Source organism: Salmo salar, chromosome 13 (assembly GCF_965601325.2).
Source record: "Salmo salar chromosome 13, fSalSal1, whole genome shotgun sequence".
Classification (NCBI taxonomy): Eukaryota; Metazoa; Chordata; class Actinopteri; order Salmoniformes; family Salmonidae; genus Salmo; species Salmo salar.
In genome coordinates this window covers 7,967,501-7,984,482 of record NC_138303.1, presented here as the reverse complement: position 1 = coordinate 7,984,482, position 16,982 = coordinate 7,967,501, and the positions used below count along the sequence as shown (strand labels likewise).

At 44.5% G+C, this 16,982-nt stretch overlaps 1 protein-coding gene across 2 annotated transcripts in view; it reads right to left on the bottom strand.

Moving 5' to 3' along the window:
• Window positions 1-16,982, bottom strand: part of LOC106566349 (FYVE, RhoGEF and PH domain-containing protein 1) — a 174,703-nt gene that overhangs the window by 45,123 nt on the left and 112,598 nt on the right. For both annotated transcript variants that reach the window (XM_045692846.2, XM_045692847.2), the window contains exon 6: window positions 13,286-13,442. In XM_045692846.2, coding sequence (XP_045548802.1) covers window positions 13,286-13,442 — 157 coding nt within the window. The remainder of the gene's footprint in view (window positions 1-13,285; window positions 13,443-16,982) is intronic.

Here is a 16,982-nt window from a genome sequence, read left to right as displayed (position 1 = left end):
GACAGTGGATATCAGAGCAAAAAAAGCAAGCCATGAGGTTGAAAGGAATTGTCTGTAGAGCTCCAAGACAGGATTGTGTCGAGGCACAGATCTGGGGAAGGATACCAACAAAAAAAAATTCAGCATTAAAGGTCCCTAAGAACACAGTGGCCTCCATCATTCTTAATTGGAAAAGTTTGGAACCACCAAGACTCTTCCTAGAGCTGGCCGCCCGGCCAAACTGAGCAATCGGGGGAGAAGGGCCTTGGTCAGGGAGATGACTAAGAACCCAATGGTCACTCTGACAGAGCTCTAGAGTTCCTCTGTGGAGATAGGAGAACATTCCAGAAGGACAATCATCTCTGCAGCACTCCACCAATCAGACCTTTATGGTAATGGCCAAAGTTACTCCTCAGTAAAAGCCACATGACAGCTCGCTTGCCAAAATGCATGAGAAACAAGATTTTCTGGTCTGATGGTGGCTATAGACTATATATCAGCTATGGAGGCTATAGACTACATATCAACTACAGAGGAGCCACCATAGACTATATACAGAGGAGCTACCATAGACTATATACCAGCTACAGAGGAGTCAGCATAGACTATATATCAACTACAGAGGAGTCACCAGACTATATACAGAGGAGTCACCATAGACTATATATCAGCTACAGAGGATTCACCATAGACTATATATCAGCTACAGAGGAGTCACCATAGACTATATACAGAGGAGTCCCCATAGACTGTATATCAACTACAGAGGAGTCACCATAGACTATATACCAGCTACAGAGGAGTCACCATAGACTATATACAGAGGAGCCACCATAGACTATATACCAGCTACAGAGGAGTCACCATAGACTATATACAGAGGAGTCACCATAGACTATATACCAGCTACAGAGGAGTCCCCATAGACTATATATCAGCTACAGAGGAGTCACCATAGACTATATACAGAGGAGTCACCATATCAGCTATGGAGGCTATAGACTACATATCAACTACAGAGGAGCCACCATAGACTATATACAGAGGAGCTACCATAGACTATATACCAGCTACAGAGGAGTCAGCATAGACTATATATCAACTACAGAGGAGTCACCAGACTATATACAGAGGAGTCACCATAGACTATATATCAGCTACAGAGGATTCACCATAGACTATATATCAGCTACAGAGGAGTCACCATAGACTATATACAGAGGAGTCACCATAGACTGTATATCAACTACAGAGGAGTCACCATAGACTATATACCAGCTACAGAGGAGTCACCATAGACTATATACAGAGGAGCCACCATAGACTATATACCAGCTACAGAGGAGTCACCATAGACTATATACAGAGGAGTCACCATAGACTATATACCAGCTACAGAGGAGTCACCATAGACTATATATCAGCTACAGAGGAGTCACCATAGACTATATACAGAGGAGTCACCATAGACTGTATATCAACTACAGAGGAGTCACCATAGACAATATACCAGCTACAGAGGAGTCACCATAGACTATATACAGAGGAGCCACCATAGACTATATGCCAGCTACAGAGGAGTCACCATAGACTATATACAGAGGAGTCACCATAGACTATATACCAGCTACAGAGGAGTCACCATAGACTATATATCAGCTACAGAGGAGTCACCATAGACTATATACAGAGGAGTCACCATAGACTGTATATCAACTACAGAGGAGTCACCATAGACTATATACCAGCTACAGAGGAGTCACCATAGACTATATACAGAGGAGCCACCATAGACTATATACCAGCTACAGAGGAGTCACCATAGACTATATACAGAGGAGTCACCATAGACTATATACCAGCTACAGAGGAGTCACCATAGACTATATATCAGCTACAGAGGAGTCACCATAGACTATATACAGAGGAGTCACCATATCAGCTATGGAGGCTATAGACTACATATCAACTACAGAGGAGCCACCATAGACTATATACAGAGGAGCTACCATAGACTATATACCAGCTACAGAGGAGTCAGCATAGACTATATATCAACTACAGAGGAGTCACCAGACTATATACAGAGGAGTCACCATAGACTATATATCAGCTACAGAGGAGTCACCATAGACTATATACAGAGGAGTCACCATAGACTGTATATCAACTACAGAGGAGTCACCATAGACTATATACCAGCTACAGAGGAGTCACCATAGACTATATACAGAGGAGCCACCATAGACTATATACCAGCTACAGAGGAGTCACCATAGACTATATACAGAGGAGTCACCATAGACTATATACCAGCTACAGAGGAGTCACCATAGACTATATATCAGCTACAGAGGAGTCACCATAGACTATATACAGAGGAGTCACCATAGACTGTATATCAACTACAGAGGAGTCACCATAGACAATATACCAGCTACAGAGGAGTCACCATAGACTATATACAGAGGAGCCACCATAGACTATATGCCAGCTACAGAGGAGTCACCATAGACTATATACAGAGGAGTCACCATAGACTATATACCAGCTACAGAGGAGTCACCATAGACTATATATCAGCTACAGAGGAGTCACCATAGACTATATACAGAGGAGTCACAATAGACTGTATATCAACTACAGAGGAGTCACCATAGACTATATACCAGCTACAGAGGAGTCACCATAGACTATATACAGAGGAGCCACCATAGACTATATACCAGCTACAGAGGAGTCACCATAGACTATATACAGAGGAGTCACCATAGACTATATACCAGCTACAGAGGAGTCACGATAGACTATATATCAGCTACAGAGGAGTCACCATAGACTATATACAGAGGAGTCATCATAGACTATATACCAGCTACAGAGGAGTCACCATAGACTATATACCAGCTACAGAGGAGTCACCATAGACTATATATCAACTACAGAGGAGTCACCATAGACTATATACCAGCTACAGAGGAGTCACCATAGACCATATACCAGCTACAGAGGAGTCACCATAGACTATATACAGAGGAGTCACCATAGACTATATACCAAATACAGAGGAGTCACCATAGACTATATACAGAGGAGTCACCATAGACTATATACCAGCTACAGAGGAGTCACCATAGACTATATATCAGCTACAGAGGAGTCACCATAGACTATATACAGAGGAGTGACCATAGACTATATATCAGCTACAGAGGAGTCACCATAGACAATATATCTGCTACAGAGGAGTCACCATAGACTATATATCAGCTACAGAGGAGTCACCATAGACTATATATCAGCTACAGAGGAGTCACCATAGACTATATATCAGCTACAGAGGAGTCACTAGACTATATACAGAGGAGTCACCATAGACTGTATATCAACTACAGAGGAGTCACCATAGACTATATACCAGCTACAGAGGAGTCACCATAGACTATATACAGAGGAGCCACCATAGACTATATACCAGCTACAGAGGAGTCACCATAGACTATATACAGAGGAGTCACCATAGACTATATACCAGCTACAGAGGAGTCACCATAGACTATATATCAGCTACAGAGGAGTCACCATAGACTATATACAGAGGAGTCACAATAGACAGTATATCAACTACAGAGGAGTCACCATAGACTATATACCAGCTACAGAGGAGTCACCATAGACTATATACAGAGGAGCCACCATAGACTATATACCAGCTACAGAGGAGTCACCATAGACTATATACAGAGGAGTCACCATAGACTATATACCAGCTACAGAGGAGTCACCATAGACTATATATCAGCTACAGAGGAGTCACCATAGACTATATACAGAGGAGTCACCATAGACTATACATCAGCTACAGAGGAGTCACCATAGACAATATATCAGCTACAGAGGAGTCACCATAGACTATATACCAGCTACAGAGGAGTCACCATAGACTATATATCAGCTACAGAGGAGTCACCATAGACTATATATCAGCTACAGAGGAGTCACCATAGACTATATACAGAGGACTCACCATAGACTGTATATCAACTACAGAGGAGTCACCAAAGACAAAATACCAGCTACAGAGGAGTCACCATAGACTATATACAGAGGAGTCACCATAGACTATATACCAGCTACAGAGGAGTCACCATAGACTATATATCAGCTACAGAGGAGTCACCATAGACTATATACAGAGGAGTCACCATAGACAATATATCAGCTACAGAGGAGTCACCATAGACAATATATCAGCTACAGAGGAGTCACCATAGACTATATACCAGCTACAGAGGAGTCACCATAGACTATATATCAGCTACAGAGGAGTCACCATAGACTATATACAGAGGAGTCACCATAGACTATATACAGAGGAGTCACCATAGACTATATACCAGCTACAGAGGAGTCACCATAGACTATATACCAGCTACAGAGGAGTCACCATAGACTATATACCAGCTACAGAGGAGTCACTATAGACTGTATATCAGCAACAGAGAAGTCACCATAGACTATATACAGAGGAGTCACCATAGACTATATACCAGCTACAGAGGAGTCACCATAGACTATATACCAGCTACAGAGGAGCCACCATAGACTATATACCAGCTACAGAGGAGTCACCATAGACTATATATCAGCTACAGAGGAGTCACCATAGACTATATACAGAGGAGTCACCACAGACTGTATATCAGCAACAGAGAAGTCACCATAGACTATATACAGAGGAGTCACCATAGACTATATACCAGCTACAGAGGAGTCACCATAGACTATATACCAGCTACAGAGGAGCCACCATAGACTATATACCAGCTACAGAGGAGTCACCATAGACTATATACAGAGGAGTCACCATAGAGTATATACCGGCTACAGAGGAGTCACCATAGACTATATACAGAGGAGTCACGATAGACTATATACAGAGGAGTCACCATAGACTAAACATCCGCAACAGAGGAGTCACCATAGACTATATACAGAGGAGTCACCATAGACTATATACCAGCTACAGAGGAGTCACCATAGACTATATATCAGCTACAGAGGAGTCACCATAGACTATATACCAACTACAGAGGAGTCACCATAGACTATATACAGAGGAGTCACCATAGACTGTATACCAGCTACAGAGGAGTCACCATAGACTATATACAGAAGGGTCACCATAGACTATATACAGAGGAGTCACCATAGACTGTATATCAGCTACAGAGGAGTCACCATAGACTATATACAGAGGCGCTACCATGGACTATATACCAGCTACAGAGGAGTCACCATAGACTATATATCAGCTACAGAGGAGTCACCATAGACTATATACAGAGGAGTCACCATAGACTGTATATCAGCTACAGAGGAGTCACCATAGACTATATATCAACGACAGAGGAGTCACCATAGACTATATACAGAGGAGCCACCATAGACTATATACAGAGGAGTCACCATAGACCAGATACCAGCTACAGAGGAGTCACCATAGACTATATACCAACTACAGAGGAGCCACCATAGACAATATACAGAGGAGCCACAATAGACTATATACCAGCTACAGAGGAGTCACCATAGACTATATACAGAGGAGTCACCATAGACTATATACCAGCTACAGAGTATTCACCATAGACTATATATCAGCTACAGAGGAGTCACCATAGATTATATACCAGCTACAGAGGAGCCACCATAGACTATATATCAGCTACAGAGGAGTCACCATAGACTATATACAGAGGAGTCACCATAGACTGTATATCAGCTACAGAGGAGTCACCATAGACTATATATCAGCTACAGAGGAGTCACCATAGACTATATACAGAGGAGTCACCATAGACTGTATATCAGCTACAGAGGAGTCACCATAGACTATATATCAGCTACAGAGGAGTCACCATAGACTATATACAGAGGAGTCAACATAGACTATATACCAGCTACAGAGGAGTCACCATAGACTATATATCAACTACAGAGGAGTCACCATAGACTATATACAGAGGAGTCACCATAGACTATATACCAGCTACAGAGGAGTCACCATAGACTATATATCAGCTACAGAGGAGTCACCATAGACTATATACAGAGGAGTCACCATAGACAATATATCAGCTACAGAGGAGTCACCATAGACAATATATCAGCTACAGAGGAGTCACCATAGACTATATACCAGCTACAGAGGAGTCACCATAGACTATATATCAGCTACAGAGGAGTCACCATAGACTATATACAGAGGAGTCACCATAGACTATATACAGAGGAGTCACCATAGACTATATACCAGCTACAGAGGAGTCACCATAGACTATATACCAGCTACAGAGGAGCCACCATAGACTATATACCAGCTACAGAGGAGTCACCATAGACTATATATCAGCTACAGAGGAGTCACCATAGACTATATACAGAGGAGTCACCACAGACTGTATATCAGCAACAGAGAAGTCACCATAGACTATATACAGAGGAGTCACCATAGACTATATACCAGCTACAGAGGAGTCACCATAGACTATATACCAGCTACAGAGGAGCCACCATAGACTATATACCAGCTACAGAGGAGTCACCATAGACTATATACAGAGGAGTCACCATAGAGTATATACCGGCTACAGAGGAGTCACCATAGACTATATACAGAGGAGTCACGATAGACTATATACAGAGGAGTCACCATAGACTAAACATCCGCAACAGAGGAGTCACCATAGACTATATACAGAGGAGTCACCATAGACTATATACCAGCTACAGAGGAGTCACCATAGACTATATATCAGCTACAGAGGAGTCACCATAGACTATATACAGAGGAGTCACCATAGACTATATACAGAAGGGTCACCATAGACTATATACAGAGGAGTCACCATAGACTGTATATCAGCTACAGAGGAGTCACCATAGACTATATACAGAGGCGCTACCATGGACTATATACCAGCTACAGAGGAGTCACCATAGACTATATATCAGCTACAGAGGAGTCACCATAGACTATATACAGAGGAGTCACCATAGACTGTATATCAGCTACAGAGGAGTCACCATAGACTATATATCAACGACAGAGGAGTCACCATAGACTATATACAGAGGAGCCACCATAGACTATATACAGAGGAGTCACCATAGACCAGATACCAGCTACAGAGGAGTCACCATAGACTATATACCAACTACAGAGGAGCCACCATAGACAATATACAGAGGAGCCACCATAGACTATATACCAGCTACAGAGGAGTCACCATAGACTATATACAGAGGAGTCACCATAGACTATATACCAGCTACAGAGTATTCACCATAGACTATATATCAGCTACAGAGGAGTCACCATAGATTATATACCAGCTACAGAGGAGCCACCATAGACTATATATCAGCTACAGAGGAGTCACCATAGACTATATACAGAGGAGTCACCATAGACTGTATATCAGCTACAGAGGAGTCACCATAGACTATATATCAGCTACAGAGGAGTCACCATAGACTATATACCAGCTACAGAGGAGTCACCATAGACTATATACAGAGGAGTCACCATAGAGTATATACCGGCTACAGAGGAGTCACCATAGACTATATACAGAGGAGTCACGATAGACTATATACAGAGGAGTCACCATAGACTAAACATCCGCAACAGAGGAGTCACCATAGACTATATACCAGCTACAGAGGAGTCACCATAGACTATATACCAACTACAGAGGAGTCACCATAGACTATATACAGAGGAGTCACCATAGACTGTATACCAGTTACAGAGGAGTCACCATAGACTATATACAGAAGGGTCACCATAGACTATATACAGAGGAGTCACCATAGACTGTATATCAGCTACAGAGGAGTCACCATAGACTATATACAGAGGCGCTACCATGGACTATATACCAGCTACAGAGGAGTCACCATAGACTATATATCAGCTACAGAGGAGTCACCATAGACTATATACAGAGGAGTCACCATAGACTGTATATCAGCTACAGAGGAGTCACCATAGACTATATATCAACGACAGAGGAGTCACCATAGACTATATACAGAGGAGCCACCATAGACTATATACAGAGGAGTCACCATAGACCAGATACCAGCTACAGAGGAGTCACCATAGACTATATACCAACTACAGAGGAGCCACCATAGACAATATACAGAGGAGCCACCATAGACTATATACCAGCTACAGAGGAGTCACCATAGACTATATACAGAGGAGTCACCATAGACTATATACCAGCTACAGAGTATTCACCATAGACTATATATCAGCTACAGAGGAGTCACCATAGATTATATACCAGCTACAGAGGAGCCACCATAGACTATATATCAGCTACAAAGGAGTCACCATAGACTATATACAGAGGAGTCACCATAGACTGTATATCAGCTACAGAGGAGTCACCATAGACTATATATCAGCTACAGAGGAGTCACCATAGACTATATACAGAGGAGTCACCATAGACTGTATATCAGCTACAGAGGAGTCACCATAGACTATATATCAGCTACAGAGGAGTCACCATAGACTATATACAGAGGAGTCAACATAGACTATATACCAGCTACAGAGGAGTCACCATAGACTATATATCAACTACAGAGGAGTCACCATAGACTATATACAGAGGAGTCACCATAGACTATATACCAGCTACAGAGGAGTCACCATAGACTATATATCAACTACAGAGGAGTCACCATAGACTATATACAGAGGAGTCACCATAGACTATATACCAGCTACAGAGGAGTCACCATAGACTATATACCAGCTACAGAGAAGTCACCATAGACTATATACAGAGGAGTCACAATAGACTATATACAGAGGAGTCACCATAGACTATATATCAACTACAGAGGAGTCACCATAGACTATATACCAGCTACAGAGGAGTCACCATAGACTATATACAGAGGAGCCACCATAGACTATATACCAGCTACAGAGGAGTCACCATAGACTATATACAGAGGAGTCACCATAGACTATATACCAGCTACAGAGGAGTCACCATAGACTATATACAGAGGAGTCACCATAGACTGTATATCAGCAACAGAGAAGTCACCATAGACTATATACAGAGGAGTCACCATAGACTATATACCAGCTACAGAGGAGTCACCATAGACTAAATATCAGCTTATATATCTATGGGAGCCACAAGCTCCGACAGACAGCAGGGTATAGTACAAGGATGCTGGTGGTTGTAATCAGATTGATCAGGTCTGAAACCATGTTAGTATTCAGTAAGAGTAATCTCTGAGCAGAGTGTTTGAAGTAGGAGAGTCTGCTAGATCATTAGTATTCTACTGGCTGATCTTTTCCAACAACATGACTGGTTCCCAGTCCCACCACCTAGCTACCAGTCATATTAACCTGACTGGCTCCCACCACCTAGTTACCAGTCATATTAACCTGACTGGCTCCCACCACCTAGTTACCAGTCATATTAACCTGACTGGCTGCCACCACCTAGTTACCAGTCATATTAACCTGACTGGCTCCCAGTCCCACCACCTAGTTACCAGTCATATTAACCTGACTGGCTCCCACCACCTAGTTACCAGTCATATTAACCTGACTGGCTCCCACCACCTAGTTACCAGTCATATTAACCTGACTGGCTCCCACCACCTAGTTACCAGTCATATTAACCTGACTGGCTCCCAGTCCCACCACCTAGTTACCAGTCATATTAACCTGACTGGCTCCCACCACCTAGTTACCAGTCATATTAACCTGACTGGCTGCCACCACCTAGTTACCAGTCATATTAACCTGACTGGCTCCCAGTCCCACCACCTAGTTACCAGTCATATTAACCTGACTGGCTCCCACCACCTAGTTACCAGTCATATTAACCTGACTGGCTCCCAGTTCCACCACCTAGTTACCAGTCATATTAACCTGACTGGCTCCCAGTTCCACCACCTAGTTACCAGTCATATTAACCTGACTGGCTCCCAGTCCCACCACCTAGTTACCAGTCATATTAACCTGACTGGCTCCCAGTCCCACCACCTAGTTACCAGTCATATTAACCTGACTGGCTCCCACCACCTAGTTACCAGTCATATTAACCTGACTGGCTCCCACCACCTAGTTACCAGTCATATTAACCTGACTGGCTCCCAGTCCCAGCACCTAGTTACCAGTCATATTAACCTGACTGGCTCCCACCACCTAGTTACCAGTCATATTAACCTGACTGGCTCCCACCACCTAGTTACCAGTCATATTAACCTGACTGGCTCCCACCACCTAGTTACCAGTCATATTAACCTGACTGGCTCCCAGTCCCACCACCTAGTTACCAGTCATATTAACCTAACTGGCTCCCAGTCCCACCACCTAGTTACCAGTCATATTAACCTGACTGGTTCCCAGTCCCACCACCTAGTTACCAGTCATATTAACCTGACTGGCTCCCACCACCTAGTTACCAGTCATATTAACCTGACTGGCTCCCAGTCCCACCACCTAGTTACCAGTCATATTAACCTGACTGGCTCCCACCACCTAGTTACCAGTCATATTAACCTGACTGGCTCCCACCACCTAGTTACCAGTCATATTAACCTGACTGGCTCCCAGTCCCACCACCTAGTTACCAGTCATATTAACCTGACTGGCTCCCAGTCCCACCACCTAGTTACCAGTCATATTAACCTGACTGGCTCCCAGTCCCACCACCTAGTTACCAGTCATATTAACCTGACTGGCTCCCACCACCTAGTTACCAGTCATATTAACCTGACTGGCTCCCACCACCTAGTTACCAGTCATATTAACCTGACTGGCTCCCAGTCCCACCACCTAGTTACCAGTCATATTAACCTGACTGGCTCCCAGTCACACCACCTAGTTACCAGTCATATTAACCTGACTGGCTCCCACCACCTAGTTACCAGTCATATTAACCTGACTGGCTCCCACCACCTAGTTACCAGTCATATTAACCTGACTGGCTCCCAGTCCCACCACCTAGTTACCAGTCATATTAACCTGACTGGCTCCCAGTCCCACCACCTAGCTACCAGTCATATTAACCTGACTGGCTCCCAGTCCCACCACCTAGTTACCAGTCATATCAGGGAAAATATTATAGAAGCTCATGTATAATTGAATCAATTCAGAAAGACTGATATTGATATTCCTTACACGTTACACTACAATGAATACTCACACTCAGTAAGGGGGGTTTCAAATCCTGACAGTGGACGTGTGCATTCTGCTTCATTACACATGTAATGAACATGTATAAGGACATCCTGTTTAACACCAGGCAACCAGATCCAGAGTGTGGTATTGAATATTACCCAACATCCTCTGGAAAGCACACAAACACGTCTCCACATTATCCTATGGATCTGTTCATGGTATTTCCACTACCAGGGAATAAAAACATATCACATTTTATTTATTTATAAAAAAAATGTTTTAACTAGGCAAGTCAGTTTTTATAATGACGGCCTACACAGGCCAAACCCAGACGACGCTGGGCCAATTGTGCGCCACCCTATGGCGGCCTACCAATCACGGCCGGTTGTGATACATGCCTGGATTTAACCAGGGTGTCTGCAGTGACGACTCAAGCACTGAGATGCAGCGCCTTAGACAGCTGCACTCGGGAGCCCCATGTCCATTGGCATCAGCATAAACATATTTTAATCATGTTTCATGACACAGCACATATGCTCAATTCCCTTAATACATCCCAATACTGCAACAATTATCTGGATACACACAGGACTTTATACTCAAGGACATTAGGCTTTAGTCAACATTATACTCATGGACATTAGGCTTTAGTCAACATTATACTGAAGGACATTAGGCTTTAGTCAACGTTATACTCAAGGACATTAGGTTTTAGTCAACATTATACTGAAGGACATTATACTGAAGGACTTTTATGCTGTGCTACTCTCTGTTTATTATCTATGCATAGCCACTTTAATAACTCTACCTACATGTACATACTACCTCAACTATCCGGTGCCCCAGCACATTGACCGGTACCCTCTGTATATAGTCTCGCTATTGTTATTTTACTGTTGCTCTTTAATTATTTGTATTTTTTTTCTTAAAACTGCATTGTTGGTTAATTAAGTAAGTAAGCATTTCACTGTAAGGTCTACTACACCTGTTGTATTCGGCGCATGTGACAAATACAATTTGATTTGATTTTAGCCCTTAGCCCTGGGCAGGTTTTACAGGCCCCCTACCTGGATGTCCTTTAACCTAACCCCTTCATCCTGGACAGGTTTTACAGGCCCCCTACCTGGATGTCCTTTAACCTAACCCCTTAATCCTGGACAGGTTTTACATGTCCCCTACCTGGATGTCCTTTAACCTAACCCCTTCATCCTGGACAGGTTTTACAGGCCCCCTACCTGGATGTCCTTTAACCTAACCCCTTCATCCTGGACAGGTTTTACATGTCCCCTACCTGGATGTCCTTTAACCTAACCCCTTCATCCTGGACAGGTTTTACAGGCCCCCTACCTGGATGTCCTTTAACCTAACCCCTTAATCCTGGACAGGTTTTACAGGCCCCCTACCTGGATGTCCTTTAACCTAACCCCTTAATCCTGGACAGGTTTTACAGGCCCCCTACCTGGATGTCCTTTAACCTAACCCCTTAATCCTGGACAGGTTTTACAGGCCCCCTACCTGGATGTCCTTTAACCTAACCCCTTAATCCTGGACAGGTTTTACATGTCCCCTACCTGGATGTCCTTTAACCTAACCCCTTCATCCTGGACAGGTTTTACAGGCCCCCTACCTGGATGTCCTTTAACCTAACCCCTTAATCCTGGACAGGTTTTACAGGCCCCCTACCTGGATGTCCTTTAACCTAACCCCTTAATCCTGGACAGGTTTTACAGGCCCCCTACCTGGATGTCCTTTAACCTAACCCCTTAATCCTGGACAGGTTTTACAGGCCCCCTACCTGGATGTCCTTTAACCTAACCCCTTAATCCTGGACAGGTTTTACATGTCCCCTACCTGGATGTCCTTTAACCTAACCCCTTCATCCTGGACAGGTTTTACAGGCCCCCTACCTGGATGTCCTTTAACCTAACCCCTTCATCCTGGACAGGTTTTACAGGCCCCCTACCTGGATGTCCTTTAACCTAACCCCTTAATCCTAGACAGGTTTTACATGTCCCCTACCTGGATGTCCTTTAACCCCTTAACCCTGGACAGGTTTTACAGGCCCCCTACCTGGATGTGGTGGACGATGGCTTTGAACTGGGACGATCTCTCCATCCAGGTGTTGACCAGCTCCATGGCCCGGTCAAAGTTCTTCACGTACTCTCCGTACATCTTCAGGAAGGGGGCTAGCTTCTGCAGGATGTCCCCGATGCGCGGGTTCAAATCCCTGGGGGAAGAGAGAGGAGAGATCAGGAAGGGGTAGGGTTAGCGTGAGTTGTGGTGTGTGTGTGTGTGTGTGTGTGTGTGTGTGTGTGTGTGTGTGTGTGTGTGTGTGTGTGTGTGTGTGTGTATTACTATTATCATGGCCCACATGAAGAAATACTATAGTATACTATGGTATAATTACTATAGTATACTATGGTATAAATCAGTAGTACACTATGGTATAAATAATGTAGTATACTATGGTATAATTACTATAGTATACGATGGTATAATTACTATAGTATACTATGGTATAAATAATATAGTATACTATGGTTTAAATAATATAGTATACTATGGTATAATTACTAGAGTATACAATGGTATAAATACAGCAGTTTACTATGGTATAAATAATGTGTTATACTATGGTATAAATACTGTAGTATTTAATGTGGTGTTTTTGTAGACTTTACTGTAGTATTTACAGTTAATAATAGTATAAATACTGTAGTAAAAGAAAAATGTAGTATATACTATAGTATTTCATGTAGTGTTTTTGCAATTGAAGAATACTGTAGTATTTACTGTGATGTTTTTGCAGACATTACTGTAGTTTTTAATGTAGTGTTTTTGCAGATTGTAGAATACTGTAGTATTTACTGTGATGTTTTTGCAGACATTACTGTAGTATTTAATGTAGTGTTTTTGCAGATTGTAGAATACTGTAGTATTTACTGTGATGTTTTTGCAGACATTACTGTAGTTTAAGTATGGTGTCTTTGTTTTATTATATTTGACATAAAAGTGGAGGCTTTCTCCTTGGTAGGTAGGTCGGTCGGTCGGTCGGTCGGTCGGTCGGGTGGGTGGGTGGGTGGGTGGGTGGGTGGGTGGGTGGGTGGGTGGGTGGGTGGGTGGGTGGTGGGTGGGTGGGTGGGTGGGTGGGTGGGTGGGTGGGTGGGTGGGTGGGTGGGTGGGTGGGTAGATAGATAGATAGATAGATAGATAGATAGATAGATAGATAGATAGATAGATAGATAGATAGATAGATAGATAGATAGATAGATAGATAGATAGATAGATAGATAGATAGATAGATAGATAGATAGATAGATAGATAGATAGATAGATAGATAGATAGATAGATAGATAGATAGATAGATAGATAGATAGATAGATAGATAGGTCGGTAGAGTAGATAGGACTGGGGTCTGAACAGATAGTTCAGGGAGGGGAATGGGTGGGGTATATGCAAATTAAATGCTGTAGTGGACTGTAGTGTGGTGTTTAATACAGTGCTTTTTTTGCAGTGTGTGTGTGTGTGTGTGTGTGTGTGTGTGTGTGTGTTGGGAGAGCTGGGGGCGAGAAAGAGCGAGAGAGGAGAAAGAGCAAGAGTGGGGGGGAGAAAGAGAGAGGGAGACAGGGAGAGAAAGAGAGGGGGGAGACAAAGAGAGAGCGAGAGAAAGAGGGGGAAAGAGTGAAAGAGAGAGAGGGAGAGAGAGAGAGGGAGAGAGGGAGATAAAGAGAGAGCGAGAGAGAGAAAGAGGGGCAAAGAGTGAAAGAGAGAGAGAGAGGGAGAGAGGGAGGGAGAGAAAGAGAGGGGGGAGAGAAAGAGAGAACGCGAGAGAGAGACGGGGGGGAGAGTGAAAGAGAGAGGGAGAGAGAGAGACAGGAAGAGACAGGTCAGGACCAGGGTTAGGGTCAGCGATAGGGAAAGCTGCTGGGAGAATTATGACTGTGAGAACTCTCTCTCCACCCACTGGAACTCCTGGAATGTGGGAACATTCGGGTCAAAAAACAGACAGTGAACTGTCAGGACATGGACCTTGAAAACTCAAGTGTTTGAAACAAAAATACAGTTTTTATCAATTCTTGTTTTTCACTGTTTTTTATCAATTCTTGTTTCTCTCCCTGTCTCCCTCTCTCTTTCTCCCCCCCACTCTTGCTCTTTCTCCTCTCTCGCTCTTTCTCGCCCCCAGCTCTCCCAACACACACACACACACACACACACACACACACACACACACACACACACACACACACACACACACACACACACACACACACACACACACACACACACACACACACACCACACACACACACACACTGCAAAAAAAGCACTGTATTAAACACCACACTACAGTCCACAACAGCATTTAATTTGAAGGCCCTGGGTCAGGGTTAGGGACTAGTCTGGGGTTAGAGGAAGGCCCTGGGTCAGGGTTAGGGACTAGTCTAGGGTTAGAGGAAGGCCCTGGGTCAGGGTTAGGGTTAGTCTAGGGTTAGAGGAAGGCCCTGGGTCAGGGTTAGGGACTAGTCTGGGGTTAGAGGTAGGCCCTGGGTCAGGGTTAGGGTTAGTCTAGGGTTAGAGGAAGGCCCTGGGTCAGGGTTAGGGACTAGTCTAGGGTTAGAGGAAGGCCCTGGGTCAGGGTTAGGGTTAGTCTAGGGTTAGAGGAAGGCCCTGGGTCAGGGTTAGGGACTAGTCTGGGGTTAGAGGAAGGCCCTGGGTCAGGGTTAGGGACTAGTCTAGGGTTAGAGGAAGGCCCTGGGTCAGGGTTAAGGACTAGTCTATGGTTAGAGGTAGGCCCTGGGTCAGGGTTAGGGTTAGTCTAGGGTTAGAGGAAGGCCCTGGGTCAGGGTTAGGGACTAGTTTAGGGTTAGAGGAAGGCCCTGGGTCAGGGTTAGGGACTAGTCTAGGGTTAGAGGTAGGCCCTGGGTCAGGGTTAGGGTTAGTCTAGGGTTAGAGGAAGGCCCTGGGTCAGGGTTAGGGACTAGTCTAGGGTTAGAGGAAGGCCCTGGGTCAGGGTTAGGGACTAGTCTAGGGTTAGAGGAAGGCCCTGGGTCAGGGTTAGGGACTAGTCTAGGGTTAGAGGTAGGCCCTGGGTCAGAGTTAGGGACTAGTCTAGGGTTAGAGGAAGGCCCTGGGTCAGGGTTAGGGACTAGTCTAGGGTTAGAGGTAGAGCCTGGGTCAGGGTTAGGGACTAGTCTAGGGTTAGAGGAAGGCCCTGGGTCAGGGTTAGGGACTAGTCTGGGGTTAGAGGAAGTCCCTGGGTCAGAGTTAGGGACTAGTCTAGGGTTAGAGGAAGGCCCTGGGTCAGGGTTAGGGACAAGTCTAGGGTTAGAGGAAGGCCCTGGGTCAGGGTTAGGGACTAGTCTAGGGTTAGAGGTAGGCCCTGGGTCAGGGTTAGGGTTAGTCTAGGGTAAGAGGAAGGCCCTGGGTCAGGGTTAGGGACTAGTCTGGGGTTAGAGGAAGGCCCTGGGTCAGAGTTAGGGACTAGTCTAGGGTTAGAGGAAGGCCCTGGGTCAGGGTTAGGGACTAGTCTAGGGTTAGAGGAAGGCCCTGGGTCAGGGTTAGGGACTAGTCTAGGGTTAGAGGTAGAGCCTGGGTCAGGGTTAGGGACTAGTCTAGGGTTAGAGGAAGGCCCTGGGTCAGGGTTAGGGACTAGTCTAGGGTTAGAGGAAGGCCCTGGGTCAGGGTTAGGGACTAGTCTAGGGTTCAAGGTAGGCCCTGGGTCAGAGTTAGGGACTAGTCTAGGGTTAGAGGAAGGCCCTGGGTCAG